The following is an 18,217-nucleotide window of genomic DNA, read 5'->3' as shown; positions in this document are numbered from 1 at the left end:
AAATGGGAAATTTATCGCATAAACAAAAAGAAACATAAAGTTTAAACTTCAAATGGCTTGGACAAATTTTCTTTACTCTCAATGGGGTTCTGGCCATTGATGATATAAAACATCCGCTGAAGTTTCAAAAGGATAGAATTTTATATGTAAACAAACAAGAAATGTGTTTGTCGGAAACACTATGTCCCCTTCTGCACAGCTTTGAATTTTTTGTTTTTGACCTTTGACCTTGAAGGATGACCTTGACCTTTCACCACTCAAAATGTGCAGCTCCATGAGATACACATGCATGCCAAATATGAAGTTGCTATCTTCAATATTGCAAAAGTTATGTCAAAATATTAAAGATTTTCATCTTTAACCACACCATGACATAAGCTCTTCAGGCCTTCGGCCAGTAGAGCTAAAAACAACAATATAACCAAGTATCATGGTGATCCAAATTTAACTAATTAGATTGATGAGCAGTCATTTTTCTCCTCGACGTCCCCGCTTGAAAGCCCAGTATTTTAATTGGGCTTACAAACATTTATCTTATAGAAAGTTACTAAGCCTTTTCCACAATTCTTTACCCCACCAAACTAGTTATCCATCAATTTGTACTAGTGGCCTTGTATTTGACCCTGTATAACAAACTTTAAAACTCCTTGGAAATATAATTTGGTAAATGTTCTGAGCAAGTTTAAGGATGATTGAGTAAAAAGCGTGGCTCTACACTTGATCCCTAAAAAATATCCTTACTTTTGGCACCTATTTTTTATGGGCATTTATTTTCAAATCTATTCCAAAAATCATTACAGCAAATGAGGTAAGCATGTGATTAAATTTAACTAATATCATAATAATTATTAGTCCGAATTACAATGTTGTTTTAAAAAGGATTTTTATTAATAAGACTTGCATGAATACAAATTCAAATTAAGTAAACCAATGCAATTTACTTAAAACTTGAAACTCCATGTAAGCTTAAACATATCAATAAAATTTATGTTAATACAATATTTGTATAACACCTTTACATTGAGAAATATTTAAGCATTACTATTTGTTCATAATTAACATGAAATGTCAACTTTAACCATTAGGAATGGTCACTTAAGTAACACAAGAGTTCCTTGCAGCTCTGTGAAATGTTTTGTCTTCTGTCAAGCAATGCAAACTTTCTCTGTCGTTTTTCATTTTAAATGATATTGTCACTGCAGCCTCACCCATCTATCTGTCTACAGGAATGATCTGTACCTCCTCACTGTGCTTCTGAAGAGTGCGTCTTAAATTTGCAGGCGCAAGATCCAGGGGCGTCTTCTCCTCCTGAAAAAAGTCGATTAGCAACATCAAATCAAACAGAAAAAAATATTTGATGAAAATACAAAAACATATATATTTAACAAAAAAATCTTGATGTTAATGGTCATCTTATGATTAAATAATCAAACAATTGTTGAATGCACCACTCTGAACACTGAGCGCTCTATTCCTAATAATTATGACTATAGAAACAATGAAACATATTATTGTGTGATGACATCATTAAACGACATTATCAATTATACACACATGTATTTTTGTACTTCTTACTACTTATCATTGATAACAGATAAAGACAATACATTATATTTGTATGGTGATATCAAAACAATACAAAAATAGCTTCTAAAAAGTGCCTCATGCCCCCAGTGTAATATTGTGTATGGATTGTTCATCTTTTTATTTTACAACTTGTAATTTTAGACAAATTTATAGTTATACTTGATTCTTGTTTTTATGTTTGGAAGATCATATTATACAAAGGGTTTTATATGTGGGGCTTTTAAATGTTGATTTAAGGACAGACTCACTGCCAGTAAGCTGTTATAAATAAGTCCTTAGTCCAAAGTACAGCAAAACAGAATAATGTAACAAACTTAAACTTTCAAAGAGACATTTAGTAGATTTTTTTTAATCAATTTTTACAGCAAAAGCAAAAGTATTATATGCACTGGGAAGAAAAACAAGAGCTGTCAGAGGACAGCGCACTCGACTATTCGAGTACTTGACAGTATAACGTAAGCCATCACGGGGGAAATTTTTCATATTCAATAATTTATTGGACTATCTTTCAAAAATAAAAAAAGGAAAGAAAAATATAAAAAAATTTGGGGGGGGGGTGTAGAGAGAGGGTATAATGGTGGGTGTGGTCATTTATTAGACGATCTTTCAAAAATAAAAAAAGGAAAAAAAGGGGGTATAATGTGGGGGGTGTAATTTATTAGATGATGTTTAAAAAAAAATGGGGTTGGGGGGGTAGGGGGGCGAGAGGGGGGTATAATGTGGGGTGGGGTAATTTATTTGATGTTAAAAAAAATTGGGGGGGAGGTTGGGGGGGGGGTAGGGGGGTGAGAGAGGGGTATAATGTGGGTGTGGTAATTTATTAGACGATGTTTAAAAAAATTGGGGGAGGGAGGGATTCTGGGTAGGGGCCTGGGGTATTGTTTGGGTGGAATCCATTGTGGTATTCAGGTAATTGTTGTTTTGTCAAAGTAATAATAAAATGTGATCATAAATAAAGAAGTAATGGCAATTTAAGCAAAATGTTCAATTATCTAAGTGTAAAAGGGGCCATAATTATGTCAAAATGCTTGATACAGTGGTCTGCTTGTTTATAGGTTGGGGTCATGTTGGTAAACAAGTATGCAAAATATAAAAGCAATATGTCAAAGGATATAGGAAATATTTGGGGTAGTATGCAAAGTTTAACATAGATTTATCAATAATATGCATATTCTAAGTATAAAAGGGGCAATAATTCTGTCAAAATGCTTGATACATTTGTATGCAATTGTTTATAGGTTCAGGACATGATGGTAAACAAGTATGCAAAATATGAAAGCAATATGTCAAGGGACATTGAAAATATTTGGGGTAGTACGCAAACTTTAACATTTGCTGCATATACTTAAGTGGAAAAGGGGCCATAATTATGACAAAATGTTGATAGAGTTGTCTGCTCTTGTTTATAGGCAGGTGTCATGTTGGTTAACAAGTATGCAAAATATGAAAGCAATATGTCAAGGGACAATGAAAATAATTGGGGTAGTACGAAAACTTTAACATTTGCACGGAAACGGCACGGAAACGGATACGCCGACGCTGGGGTGAGTAGGATAGCTCCACTATATATATTTCATATATAATAGTCGAGCTAACAAAAGGAATGAAAATGTAAAAATGGTTCAGACCACAAACATGTACCTTAATAATTATCAATCTTGATAAACATTGTAAAAAGTACTAAATATATAGTTTTCCAAAGATGTCATTTTGAATACGAGTGGAAATGCATTTATGTAATAAAGGCCTGTTTAGGGAGTTTTAACACAAATGTGTAAATATGGCCCTATGACACTCAATAGAGCTTAATGACTCACAATATCACATTTATCTGTAAAGTGGAATAATTAAACATTTAAGACCACATGATGGACTTGTTTTTAAAAAAAGCCGAACCCTTCAACTTGTTGTGTTAGGTCAAGGAAATTCATAAATCATTAGAAGTATTTTGATAGAAGCCCATAACAGGAACATTGAAGCCAAGTTTGGTTACTTTCAATCAAGTAGTTTCAGAAGAAATGTTTAGTTAATATTTATGAAGCTAATGTTTGCCCACTCCTGTGAGTGTGAAGTATACAGTTTAGGGTGAACTTTATTTTGATCTTGTATACCAGTACCTTGTTTAATATTGTTACATATGCTCCATGTGCTATCAGTAACCGGCAGACTTCAGACCTCTCTTCCTCACAAGCCAGGTGTCTGTGCAATGAAAAATAGGTCAAACAGAATATTTCATGCAATTATAAATACCTCAACAAAAACACACTTGTGTCACTGTGACCTGACCTAACCGAAAAAACTCTTATATAGTCAATGTGCCATTGCCAAGAGATTGTCTTTTAGCTTTATGTATGGCATCTTTTGTTACCCACTAGGATGGGTGAGTGCCAAAAATGTTTAAGCTAATATTTCATTAAATTCAAACTTGAGACCAAAAAAAGTTATCCAAAAAGGCAAATATACATATGAGAATGAAGAAAAGTTACCCGAAATAAAAATGAAATCATTAATTTATAATCAAAGGATGGCATTGCATATCATTTTCACACAAATCTGTGCAGTCCCTCTACAGATCATGATACCTACAAGGGAGTGTTTCCACTGGAGTCTTTCATATTGACATCAGGCCGATATTGAAGCAGGAGTTTAACCATTTTCACATGACCTTGAGATGCTGCACGATGGAGAGGTGTGCTGTTGAACTGGTCACCAACATCAATATCTGCACCGTTCTGTAAAAGCTTTTCAGCTATCTTAAAGAAAACAAGCAAATTCGTTGAATTGATATCCCCAGCCAATATGATTCTGGACACAAAAGTGTTATATTTGACACTCAAACAAGCATTTTTTCAAGATACAAAGGGCCATAACTCCTTTATTATCCAATGGTGTACAATGCCATTTGGCGTGCATCATCCTCTTATCCATATATATATACTCATACAAGTTTCAATGAAATCCGCCAAAGCACTTCCAAGATATGGCTCCTGACACAAAAAAGCATTTTTCCAAGATACAAAGGGCCATAACTCTGTTATTAACAGATGGTGTACAATGCCATTAGGCGTGCATCATCCTTTTATCCATATATATACTCATACAAGTTTCAATGAAATCCGCCAAAGCACTTCCAAGATATGGCTCCTGACACAAAAAAGCATTTTTCCAAGATACAAAGGGCCATAACTCTGTTATTAACAGATGGCGTACAATGCCATTAGGCGTGCATCATCCTTTTATCCATATATATACTCATACCAAGTTTCATTGAAATCCTCCAAAGCACTTCCAAGATATGGCTCCGGACACAAAAGTGCCGGACAGAAGGACCCACGAACGGAAAGACAGACGGACGGACATCGCCAAAACAATATCCCTCCGCCTATGGCGTGGGATAATAAAAAAATATGCAAATTAGTAAGAAAAAAGCACTATTAATAAAACTAGCCACGCTGTAAATTGAAAAACAAGAGCACCGCATAACAGGTGCCATGCTCGGCTGCAATAGCTTGTCCGAATTTTTTTTTTTTTTAGGTCACTGTGACCTTCACCTTCGACCTATTGACCCAAAAATGGGTGTGGCGTGTAGAACTCATCAAGGTGTATCTACATATTAAGTTTCAAAGTTGTAAGTGGAAGCACTTTGTTTTTAGAGCCAATGTTAAGGTTTTAGCACGACGCCGGCGGACAACACGATGAGCTGGCTATGACAATAGCTCGGTTTTTCTCTGAAAACAGCCTCGCTAATAAAAACAAAACCATTTACACTATTTCCCTTCTCCATCACACTGGATCAATTATGACAGCTCACTCAGCCTCACTGACAAGCCTAAGAAATGGATTTCAACTTCATTTATTATGCATTTTCAGAGTTTGCAGTGTGAAAACCCAGCCTGTATCTTTGTTATTTGTCATGAGTATTGGTGTATTTTAAGTCAGTAACATTGATGAGAGTAATTATCGTTTGGTAGTGTTTGCTTGTATTGCTACATTCAACATTTCTACCACAGCAGTCAGTTGTCCTACTGACACTTTTACTGGGTAAGCTGGTTGACCAGTACACAGTGTGCATAATAACTGGCCCTACTAGTAAACAAGAGGGCCAAGATGGCCCTAGTTCGCTCACCTGAGAGGAGTCAGTTCATTCAATCTTTACCAAATGTCAAACTTTACCTAGATATTGTCCAGACAAACATCCTGGTCAAGTTTTATCATTATTGAACCAAAACTCTGGCGCATGGAGTGTTTTTATTTTTGTAAGATTTGACCTGTTTACCTATATTTTGAGTTGACCCCCCTAACCAAACATCAAACTTTGCTTACAAAAATAAATATAACAAAGATTCATAAAATCTGAAACAAAATTGTGACCTCTAGAGTGTTTAAAAGGATTTTGTATAATATAATGAAAATTTGGACAATCTAAGGGCAATAATTATGGCATTTCTTAAGTGATTTTGCTCATTATCAAACTTGACTGAGATCTTTCAGCAACTTTGATAAAGAATGCATGAGAAATGTGAATGCTTGAGTGTTTACAAACCAAATGTGGACGGACAGCGAACAAAGACCAATCCTAAAACCTCACATGAGCAATCAGGTGAGCTAAAAAGTGTGTTTCACCGATCTGAGCCATTTTTCAAATGTCCGAGAAATCAATAAAACCAATGTATTGACTAAGTTTCACGATGATTAGGCAAAAAATGTAACTTCTATAGTGTTCGATCACAAGATTTCTCTCTAGTCACATAAGGAAAACTGCCCCACCCCCTTTGCAAACTCATTTGAGATATATATAAAACCAATCTTTTCACCAAGTTTTATGATGATTGGGCAAATAATGTGACTTCTAGAGTGTTCACAAGCTTTTTTTACTATATAAATATAAGAAAACTGCCCCCCCCCCCCCCCGGCAGCCATGTTATTCAACTGACCAGAACCATTTTCGAACTCAACTCTTGTATCAAGGAAACAAATGATCTGACCAAATTTCATGAAAATTGGGCCAAAAATGTGACTTCTAGAGTGTTCACATGTTTTCACTATATACATATAGAGAAAAATGCCCCGACCCTGGCGTCCATGTTTTTTCACCGATCTGGACCATTTTCAATCTCGTCTGAGATATCAATAAAACCAATGTTTTGATCAACTTTCATCATGATTGGGCAAAAATTGTGACTTCTAGAGTGTCAAGGTTTCTTTATAGCCAAAAAAGGAAAACTGCCCTGCCCACTGGCGGCCATGTTTTTCAACGGACCGGAACCACTTTTGAACTCAACCAACATATCATTAAGACAAACATTTTGACCAAATGTCATGAAAATTGGGCCAAAAATGTGACTTCTAGAGTGTTCACATATTTTCACTATATACATATAGAGAAAAATGCCCCGCCCACTGGCAGCCATGTTTTTTCACCGATCTGGACCACTTTCGAACTCGTCCAAGATAAAATAAAACCAATGTTTTGACCAATTTTCATGATGATTGGGCAAAAATTGTGACTTCTAGAGTGTTTACAAGGTTTCTCTAGAGCCAAATAAGGAAAACTGCCCCGCCCACTGGCAGCCATGTTTTTCAACAGACCGGAACCACGTTTGAACTCAACCAACATATCAACAAGGCAAACATTTTGACAAGATTGGGCATGAAATGTGACTTCTACAGTGTTTACAAGGTTTTTCTTTTTTTTTGACCTAGTGACCTAGCTTTTGACCCAGCATGACCCAGTTTCGAACTCGATCGAGATATCATTGGGACAAATCTTCTGACCAAGTTTCATGAAGATCGGACAATAAATGTGGCCTCTAGTGTGTTTACGAACAAATGTGGAGGGACGGACGGACCACGGACAAAGACCGGTCACAAAAGCGCACCTGAGCAATCAGGTGAGCTAAAAAGCAGCTAAGTTACCAGTAAGAATGTGCACTTACATGAACAGGAATAACAGTAACCATTATAAATAATGGTACCTCATATCTGTCCTTTGATGCTGCATAGTGAAGAGCGCTCTGTCCTGTCTGATTAACTGCATTCACTTGCGCTCCATGTGAAATTAGACTCGATACGATCTGCATGCGACCTGCTGAAGCTGCTATCATTAATGGAGTCCAGTTTGTCTGAAATAGTTTAATAAAACTATTTCCCTTTGATATAACACTATATTACACTGCATTTGAGATGATTAAAACCAAGATATTATATATACTACTGTAGAAATGTTGATACTTCATGTATAATATGAATCATCTGTTTACTGATAAGTATTTATCAGAACTCCCACTAGCTTTCAAAAGTTGCAAGTCCTCTCTCCCAATCCTTGAAGTTTGTAAATGCCAGTCATAAAATCTGGTTTTTGTCGATCCTTTTATGGTGGGCCTTGGACATTAACAAACAAAATAAAAAAGTATATTTATTTATGCATCCAAGTGTTATTAGGTATTCCAATAAGTTTTAAACTGTCAATTTACACACACTAAGTATTGAAAGCTATACCTGGAGCTTTTGTCCGTGTACTACGGACTCCATCAGCAGAATGAATACCTACTGTTGGGAAACATTAACACCGCTAATTGTCGGGTGAGCGATGTTAACGTATGGTTCCAGGTGTGCGAGAGTTGGTATCGGCCCCCGTCCTTGTTTAGTGCCGGTCTTAGTGCACGGATGTAGGTATAGCTTTCAATACTTAGTGTGTGTAAATTGACAGTTTAAAACTTTTTGGATTATCATGGAAACAACACAGTCAAACTTTCATCGAATATTATTAGGTATATTATAAATTAATTAATCTTCAATTGTGGACATATATGAATTTGTTAGTATGCTGCCCGTTGGTCCAATTTATACTGGTACATTTTGTGTGATGTTGTCAGGAGTTGCTAAGGGAGTCCCCTGACATACTAACAAAACAAAAATTAATCTTAATTGTTGAATAATTTTATTTAGCTTTTTTTAAAGGGAAAATTAATAAAAGTTAAAATACTTTTGGCGATGCCATTCTATTAGTTTCGCATGAAGTTAACTTTAGTGTGGCTCAGTATTAAAAATGACTGGAATAAAATTCCTGTTGAAAAGAATGTCTTATTTCAGAGAAAATAGGTTACTGAAAAACTTAGACATATAGGATCTGACACGAGTTTTCATATCATACCATATTTTATTAAACTAGTTCAGGAATTTTGTTAGTAAGCGAGCCTTTGGCGAGCTTACTTACGAATTTCCTGGACAAGTTTAATAAAATATGGTATGAAATGACAACGAGTGTAAGATCTTTTTTATCACATGCTTTAAAATGAGCAAATTAAATAAATATTTACACAAACATAATGATAAACCCCAAATGTTGTTTACATTTCTTGACGTAATTTTTATACGTCACAATGTCATTTCAGCAAAATAACAAAATGCGATTGGTCAATCGAACAAACACTAAGCCAATGAAAACGCTTACAAAGTATATTACCCATGTGTAAGATAAAAATATAGTAATGGTTATATTACATGGGAAACAGGGTATGGCATGTGATAAAAGCATATTTAGCACATATGTTAAGTTCAAAGTGAAAATGGCCACACATTTTAACAAATTTTAGTCTAGTGAAACCAATTCTGGCCTACGAGGTCATTATAAAAAAATGATTAATACATGTTTTAAATTTACATAAAATCCCTACAGCAATTCCTGAGAAAATAGCTTACCAAACAAATTGAACCATTCCAGATAAAACATAATGTAATTTTTTTAATCAAAATGGCCCCTTATTTTGACCAATTTAAAACTAGAGTAAACAAACTTGTCTTATTGAGATGAAGCAATATTTGAAGTACATGTTAAAGTTTACATGAAATCCCTTAAGCAATTCCTCAGAAACTGGCCAATTAAAAAACCTAAACCTACCTTTATAGAACATATGTTAATTTCTAAGTGTACAAGTACCGCTAAATTCCCTAATATTTTAAAATTGAAAAATTTAGAGTTACCATAATTTGCTATTATATCAGAAATGTATACTAAAGTCTAAACAAAATTCCTCAAGATACTCCTGAGAAATAAGCTTTCTGAACAACTCATATGCATATAATGGGTGTATCAGTGCTCCAGCTAGGCCTAAATCGAAGGGCGCCGCGCCCTACCCTCCCGAACCTCCGCCCTGCCCCTCCGAACCTCCGCCCTGCCCCCCCCCCCCCCCCCCCCCCCCTCAAAAAAAAAAAAAAAAAAAAATTTTTTTTTTTTTACATAATATGATAATTCATAAATCTCTTATTACATTTTAAATAGTTAAATCCTCATTGTAGACATTTTATTTGAATGGTTTAATAATAATGGGAATAATACAATTATTTATAACATATAAATTAACATGCAATAGGAAGCATTCCAGAAACACCCGCGCGCTCGAACGTGCCCTTTTGACAAAATACTGCGCGTCGAAAGTGCCCTTTTGACAAAATACTGCGCGTCGAAAGTGCCCTTTTGACAAAAAAGCCCCCCTGCCCTTTTCAAATCCTAGCTGGAGCACTTTAGTGTATGTATAGTATAAAATGTCCCATAATTCCCAAAATTCATACTTAAGTTCCCAAATTTGGCCAAAATACCAACTAGAAAATTAACAAGGTTTTACTATAGCCTTATACGGATAAATGCCCAGCCCCCTGTAGGCCATATTTTTCAAAGAACCTGGCATAACCATTTTAAAACTCAGCCAAGCCAGCATTAAAGCAAATGTTCTGAGCAAGTTTCATAAAGATTGGACCATAAATGTGACTTCTAGAGAGTTAACAAGGCTTAACTAAAGCCATTTAAGGAAAAATGCCCTGCCCCTTGAAGGCCTTTTTTTTTCCAAAGAACCATGACAATTTTCAACTAAGGCAAGCTATTATTAGAACAAATGTTATTACCAAGTTTCATAAAGATTGGACCATAAATGTGACTTCTAGAGGGTTAACAACGTTTTACTATAAACATATAAGGAAAAATGCCCAGCCCCCTGCCGGCCATGTTTTTGAACAGACAGAATCCATTTTCGAACTCATCCAAGATATCATTAGACCAAATGTTCTGACCAAGTTTCTTTAAGATTATACTATAAATTGGAGTTTTACAGTGTTAATAATGTTTTACTATAGCCATATCAGGAAAAATGCCCCGCCCCCTGGCGGCTGTTTTTCAACCAACTGGAACCATATTCAAACTCGTCAACACATTATTGGGACAAATCTACTGACCAAGTTTCATAAAGATCGGACAGGAAATGTGACCTCTAGAGTGTTAACAAGGCAAATGTTGACGACGCACAACAAACGACGGCCAAAGGCGATCACAAAAGCTCATCATGAGCATTTAGGTGAGCTAATAAGAACTAATTTAATCTATACCCTACCTCATCTCTTGCATCAACAGGAACATTCAAGCTCAACAGGAATTCTGCAATATCTGTGTGACCCCCAGATGCAGCCCAATGTAATGGCATCCGATGGGTCTGAAATATAGGGACATTTGTCCATACAAATCTCAAATGAGTGAAAAGTCTGTAATATGACAAATTTCTGTAATAATGATTTATCTCGACAGCATATCATGTATTTGGTTTTAATGTAAATTTTTAAGTATTAAAGCATCATTTCAGAGAATCAAGAGCTCCATCATGACCCTTAAGTGCTCACCTGAGTTCTTACATATTGTTGAAGACTTGACCTGGTGATATGGTTTTTACCAACACTTGACCAAGATTAAAATATGGCCTCCATATTGTCAAGATAAAAAAATTCTGATCAAGTTTGCTCAAGACCAAGTCATAAAAGTGCCACTATTTTGGTGATAATTGTTTTTAAGAGTTGACCCAGTGACCTACTTTTTGGACAACATGACCCAGATTCAAACTCAGCCTAGATACTGTCAGAGCATACATTCTCACTAAGCTTCATTAAGATTGAGTCATCAATGTGGCCACTATGTTGTAACAAAGTTTTTGTAAGATTTGACCTCGAGACCTAGGCTACTTTTTTACAAACACTCCCCAGATTTGAACTCATTCACGATATTGTCCAGATAAACATTCTGACCCAAAGCTTCATTAAGATTGAGTCATCAATGTGGCCTCTATGTTGTAACAATGTTTTTGTAAGATTTGACCTGGAGACTTAAGCTAATTTCTTTAATAAACACTCCCCAGATTTGAACTCATTCAAGATATTTTCCAGATAAACATTCTGACCATGTTTTATCTATATTGAGTGATAAATGAAGCCCCTAAGTTAAATAAAGATTTTTCCAACTTTTAAGCTGGTGACCTAGTTTTTGGACCCTTTGGACATAAATTTGAACTCAGTCTATATGTTGGTAAGTGTAAACATTCTGACAAAGTTTCATCAAGATTGAGTCACAAGTGTACTTTAGAGTTTTAACAAGGATTTTGAGTAAAATTTGACCTTGTGACCTAGTTTTTGATCCAGATTCGAACTCAGTCTAGATTGTGTACAAATTAATATTCTGTCCAATTTTCATCAAGATTGAGATATTAATGTTGCCTCTAGAGTGGTTGCAAATTGCTAGTCACCAGGTTTAATCTAAGAATAACATTGCAATTCAATGTTATTCTTAGATTAAACCTGGTGACCTTTTTTTTTTCGCACATGCCATGTCCTAGAGTCAAACTCAATCTAGATATTTTCCAGAGAAACATTCTGTATTTTATGAAAAAATTGTCCTCTAGAGTCATAATGAGGAGAAAAAAGATGATGTAAACAACAAACAAGACACTGCCAAACATGAGGTGATTACAATATCTAACAAAAGCACCGCATAACGGGTGCCACGCTCGGCTGCGGGTGCAGTTTTGAATAGATGAAAGCTTGTCAGAATTTTTTTTATTTTTTATTTTTTTAGAGGTCACAGTGACCTTGACCTTTGACCTAGTGACCCAACAAGAGCACCGCATAACGGGTGCCACACTCAGCTGCGAAAGCTTGTCCGAATTCTTCTTTTTTAAGAGGTCACAGTGACCTTGACCTCTGACCTAGTGACCCAAAATGTGTGTGGCATGTAAAACTCATCAAGGTGCATCTACATATGAAGTTTAAAAACTGTAGGTAAAAGCACTTTGATTTTAGAGCCAATTTAAAGGTTTTAGCACAACGCCGGCGGACGGCGGACAACGAGCAGGCTATGACAATACCTCGGGTTTTCTCCGAAAACAGCCTCGCTATAAATGGGTTTGGCATGTAGAACTCATCAAGGTGCAGCTACATATGAAGTTTCAAAGTTGTAGGTTGAAGCACTTAGATTTAAGGTTTTAGCACAACGCGGACGGCAGACACGACGAGCTGGCTATGACAATACCTCGGGTTTTCTCCAAAACGGCCGAGCTAAAAATTATTCAGGTTTTCACATAAACAGAAAAAAATACATATTTACCAAATAGACTTTAATTAAGCACGTTTAATTATTTCCAATATTTTTTTTTGCTGTCAAAATTTAAGAGATTCAAAAAATAGACTGTCACTCGTTTCAACATGAAAAAAGGCCAAGTACACCATTGGCCATTTGTTGTCCTTCATTATAAAGAATTGGTCAATGGCACTTTTCCAATTAAACAAAATAAAAAAGTCCCATTGTCATTTGAAAACAATTGATAAAGCCATATCATTGAAAGAATATTATTCAAGTATGTTCAATAAAGTACGAGCTAATTAAAGTGTCCCAGGATATCAATATCTGAATGTTCTGAATTTCAGTATTTCACGTGATTATTATTTCAATTTGACTTTTACTGGTACTTTCCCTATGGGCAAATTTAATCGCTGACCATTCTGGACTTCTTTTGTTGTGCATGATTGTGCTAGGTGAAATTGTATATGCTTGCAAACATTAATTGGCTCCTTAATCTTAAACGTCACATGTAACTGAAATATATTGATACTTTTATGTCTTGAAATCTGAAATCAAGGTCCATCGAGTAACGGGGTCTCTTTACTCAAACTATAAAAACAACCTTTTCATGCTCATTCAAATTTCAATATAAACCTAGCTTGGCTCATACTGATAGTGTAAAATGGGTCATCTTTTAGTCTTATAGGCCCTTGTGAAATCCATCAGAACACTTGGAGACTTTTCTATTGCAATACTTTTCAAACTTGATTATCTCAGTTATGAACAAAGATTTTTATATAAAATTGTAGATGTGCTCATTTGACTACATTTAGTGCAAGCTCAGGATAAAATCACTCATCTTTGACAATCTGAGGCTTTAGTATGTTGGGTACATAGGTATGGTTTCATCTGTTTGCACATTGAAATGACGAAACGCTATACAATTCTAATGTAATTTCAATGTCATCATTCTAGGTTGGTTTGTAAACCAGGAAAACATAAAATTAATAAAAACAATCAATATTGCATGTATGAATATTTAAAAGGAAACGTCACATTTGGAATGTTGAAGGCTACATTCCCTACTTGCTGCAGTGTCTTATTGTCACCGATGTTTTAAACTTTAGTTTACTCGTTCAACTGTCTTCATATGTATTTCACTTGTTTAAATAGGTTTAAATATTTTATAATAATTAATATTTTGTATTAAATTTATTACATTCAATTTTATATTTTACATTATGAAGTTATATCTTTTTTATATAATTGTTGCATTTACTAATTGTAACGGAGATGTATAATGTATACTATATAGTATATACCTATATGAGTCATGGGCAATTTTCATGAAAATATTACATCAGTCACAAATATTTTTTATGGATAAAGTCCTCGTATTTCTTAGCCCTTATGGTACGTTTAGGCCTTAGTGGCTTAAGGTAGCGTTCAATGAAAATGGCCTGTACGTGCCCTTTCACCACTTTATACAAGAGCGTCAACCTGTGGGCATGTTGTCTGTCTTTGAGTGGTGGGAGTTCCAACTTGTGAAGCATTTCTGTGACACAACTAGGCTGTCTGGAGCAGTAGTCTCTGGTGATGAACCTTGCTGCAGATTGCTGGACACCCTCTAGGCAGTCAATGTCTGTATGGTCGAAAGGGTCCCATACCACACTGGCATATTCTAGTTTGAAACTGACTAGTGCTGATTTGGGATTTTTTTGGCAGTCTTAAGGGCAATGACTGAGGTTTCCTCTGAGAAAACTTAGAGTAGAGTTAGCTTGATTTGTTATATTGGTGATGTATGTTTTTATTCCATGTCTTCTGATAAAGTAATACCAATGTAGAGGTTTGCTTGTTCTTATTGGAGGATGTCTATTATAGAAGAAGCTAGATTTGTGTTTGGAACTTAACAGATAACATTTATTTGCGTTGGATTCAATCCCACATTCGGTAGCCAATTTCTGAAGGTTATCTTGGCCATTTTGTAGAATTGCATGTTCTTTAAAAGAGTTAATAGGTCTGTAAAGAAGATCGGATATGTGACTTCCCCCTCTCTGGCAGGTCATTTATGTGGCACAAAAATAACAACGGTCCTAGCACTGTCCCTTGAGGGATTTCGGAGCCCACTGGTACTTTATGTGATTTCTCCCCGTCAACAAGCACACACATTTCTTGGCAGGTGAGGAAGTTTGAGATCCAGGAGAGGTTACCTCAGACTCCGTAGTTCTCATGTTTCATTATCATGACATCAATAAATAAATGTGTCATAGTTCAATCTATAGTTCTACGTGTTTTCTTGGACATAACAACGAAAACAGGATTTAAATCAGCATAGTTTTGACAAAATACTTGCAAGACTTAGCTCTTTGTAGTAATCTGTATAATGAACAATTATGGTTCTCATAATATTGGCCCTTCTGGTTGGTTGCTAAGATTTGTTACTTTACGCATATGCTTGTTCTAAAAATAGTAGCTTAATGGAAAAACTAAACTCTTGCTCGTGTTGTTCTTAAAATATTTTTACATTTTATTAAAAAATAATCTGCATAGAAAACATTTGAAAAAGCTACTATTAATCCATAAACAAACTAATACAATTGTGTGTTACGCAATTTAAAAATCATAGCACCACCCTGAAATAAACAGTAATAAACATGACCACCTTTCCAATCAACATCAGAAATCATGAGAATGATCATCATATTAGTCATGGATAACCATTAAAGGGGCCTTTTCACAGATTTTGGCATTTTTTAACTTATTCATTAAATGCTTTATATCGATAAATGTAAACATTGGATCGTAAAAGCTCCAGTAAAAAATCAAGAATAAAATTTAAAAAAGGAAAAGAACATTGCCTGGACCAGGTTTCGAACCAGTGACCCCTGGAGTCCTGCCAGAGTCCTGAAGTAAAAACGCTTAAGCCTACTGAGCTATTCCGCCGAGTACACATAGTTGATGTATTTTATACATTATATAAGCAATCTTCGTAGTTTCACAAAATTTAACGACAAAAACAGAACTCTCCAAATTATTCAATCGTTTCGCGCTGCAACGCTTTATAATTTTTAGGTTTTAAAATCGTCAAAAGATGCATATAATGGCTATATTAGACCATGGTAAATGCTCAGTATTACTGTTTCCTCACAAATATCATAACTAAAACGAAAATTTGCGAATCTGAAACAATTTTTTTCAATTTTGTCAATTTACCAAAGCGTGAAAAGATCCCTTTAAATAAATTACAACATTTAAAAATTGAAAAAAACATTAACTTTCCAGCACTTCTTGAGGGTTTTTCATTAAAGTCACGATGATATGAGAATAAGAGTAAGGAACTCGTGCTTTTACTGAATCAAGGCTTTATCTTTAGCTGGTTACTGGAGGTTTCGGCGAAACACCAGTTCCGAGAATTGATTATAAATAGTAGGTGTTTAACCGGTTCGGCGAAATGATTTATGGTTGATTACGCCTTTACATAACTACTTAATAGGTGTGAATAGATCGATGTACAGCATTGCTATCACATTCAAATTGTCGGCGAAGTGTTAGCAAACACTATTGTGTTGCCCATTAGCAGATCAATTACTATTGTAGTTGATTGCTCAAATCAGCGCACGAGGAGCAATTAAACAGTATGCATGAGTATTTAATCGTGTGAATAAATACAAAGGAAAAACAGTGTGTAGTGTAATATTTTATTGAAATACCTTTTAACGATTTTTCAACATGTTCATATACACAAATTTACTTGCAAGTGATTATACATAACAAATAGTCATAATTACCTTATTTACTTATACAATTCACCATAATATATGCATTGACATGACAACACATGAAACACTTGGGATACACAATATTTATTGGACAGTGTATGTTTTGGACAGTTGCCGGATTGGAGAATTAGGGATACTTTTCTTGTATAAGGGGGTATTTTGTCATACACTGTTGTTGACGACAATTGACGAACCTCACTGTCCAAATTGCAATCCAAACAAGACCACTCCATGGTCAGTTGTCCACTTGACATCAAGCGGTACTGCTCAGATGTAATACCGGTGTCGCATTTACGATGCTGCCACCGACCACAACTGTCACAACTTACGACGTGCATACGCCGAGTCACATTTTTCAAGCATTTTATACAAGGGTATTCATTAGCCATGATAGCTAGAATAAAACATAAGTGACAATGTCGACCATTTATAGTAGTCAGCATAATATGACATTCATCACTAGATACCAAACTGTGAGCTGTTTTTTTTCAGGTGATGAAATTTGACAGCCTCACTTTAGCCAAGCGTTCTTTATAATAAGTGTGAAACAATATCGCTAATTAAAATATACAATTTGAATGTGATAGCAATGCCGTACATCGATCTATTCACACCTTTTATGTAGTTATGTTAAGGCGTGATCAACTATAAATCATTTCGCCGAACCGGTTTAACACCTACTATTTATAATCAATTCGCCGAACTGGGGTTTCGCCGAAACCTCCATAATTCCTTTAGCTTGCACAGAATGTAGTCAAATGATCACACATACAATTTTAAATCTTAACTAAAAACTGAGATATTCAAGTTTGAAAGATGTTGCGTTAGAAAATATTTAACGCGTGTTGCGTTATAATGGTCGCCAAAGTTTATTAAACTCATCATGATATTGTACTTGTAGACTGTAGTGTAGCCTGTATAACCGTTTTTCTATTTTTAAAGCATAACTACAAGTTTATTGATATTGAGGAAGTTTAATTTGCCACTAAAAATATAAAAACAAAACTTTCCATACAGAATCTAGTTTTGTTGCTATGTTGTTATCAGCTCTGTACTTTGCCTTTAAGATTTCTAAATTTCCTTCGTATGCCAATTTGCTTATTTCATCCATTTTGAATGTGTAAATATCGGCAATCTATCGGGTCCCACGTTCCAAGACATAAAACAAGAACTGTGCATTCGTTTTTATTAATATATACTGTATATTCATACTCTTATAATGAACAATACAACAAACTGTATTTTAAGTTGTGTATGCATAATTTAATGAAATCTAACGTATTTTTATTATATTGTTATTTATATTTAGATTATATTTAAAACAACTCTGTTGGTGAAAATCGATGTATAAACGGCGGTCCGTATAAACTCCGAATTATAAGCTATTGTTGTGCTTGGTTGTTACAGGCATCTCCATTGGTTAACACTTTCTATTTCACCAATAAAATAAGTCGACTTCGATTTGTTAATGATGAAAACA

The 18,217-nt window shown here is 35.1% G+C and overlaps 1 protein-coding gene across 1 annotated transcript; it reads right to left on the bottom strand.

Moving 5' to 3' along the window:
- Nucleotides 1–866: 866 nt before the first annotated feature.
- On the bottom strand, nucleotides 867–17,906 carry LOC127865942 (26S proteasome non-ATPase regulatory subunit 10-like). The gene is made up of 6 exons (XM_052406099.1): nucleotides 17,753–17,906; nucleotides 10,971–11,069; nucleotides 7,563–7,709; nucleotides 4,174–4,340; nucleotides 3,705–3,786; nucleotides 867–1,308 (listed from the first exon to the last, which is right to left on the bottom strand). The coding sequence occupies exons 1-6, from the start codon at nucleotides 17,846–17,848 to the stop codon at nucleotides 1,213–1,215; spliced, it is 687 nt and encodes a 228-aa protein (XP_052262059.1). The 5' UTR covers nucleotides 17,849–17,906; the 3' UTR covers nucleotides 867–1,212.
- Nucleotides 17,907–18,217: the final 311 nt, after the last annotated feature.

The sequence above is a fragment of the Dreissena polymorpha genome, chromosome 2 (assembly GCF_020536995.1).
Source record: "Dreissena polymorpha isolate Duluth1 chromosome 2, UMN_Dpol_1.0, whole genome shotgun sequence".
Lineage (NCBI taxonomy): Eukaryota > Metazoa > Mollusca > Bivalvia > Myida > Dreissenidae > Dreissena > Dreissena polymorpha.
This window is presented reverse-complemented; position numbering and strand designations above follow the sequence as displayed.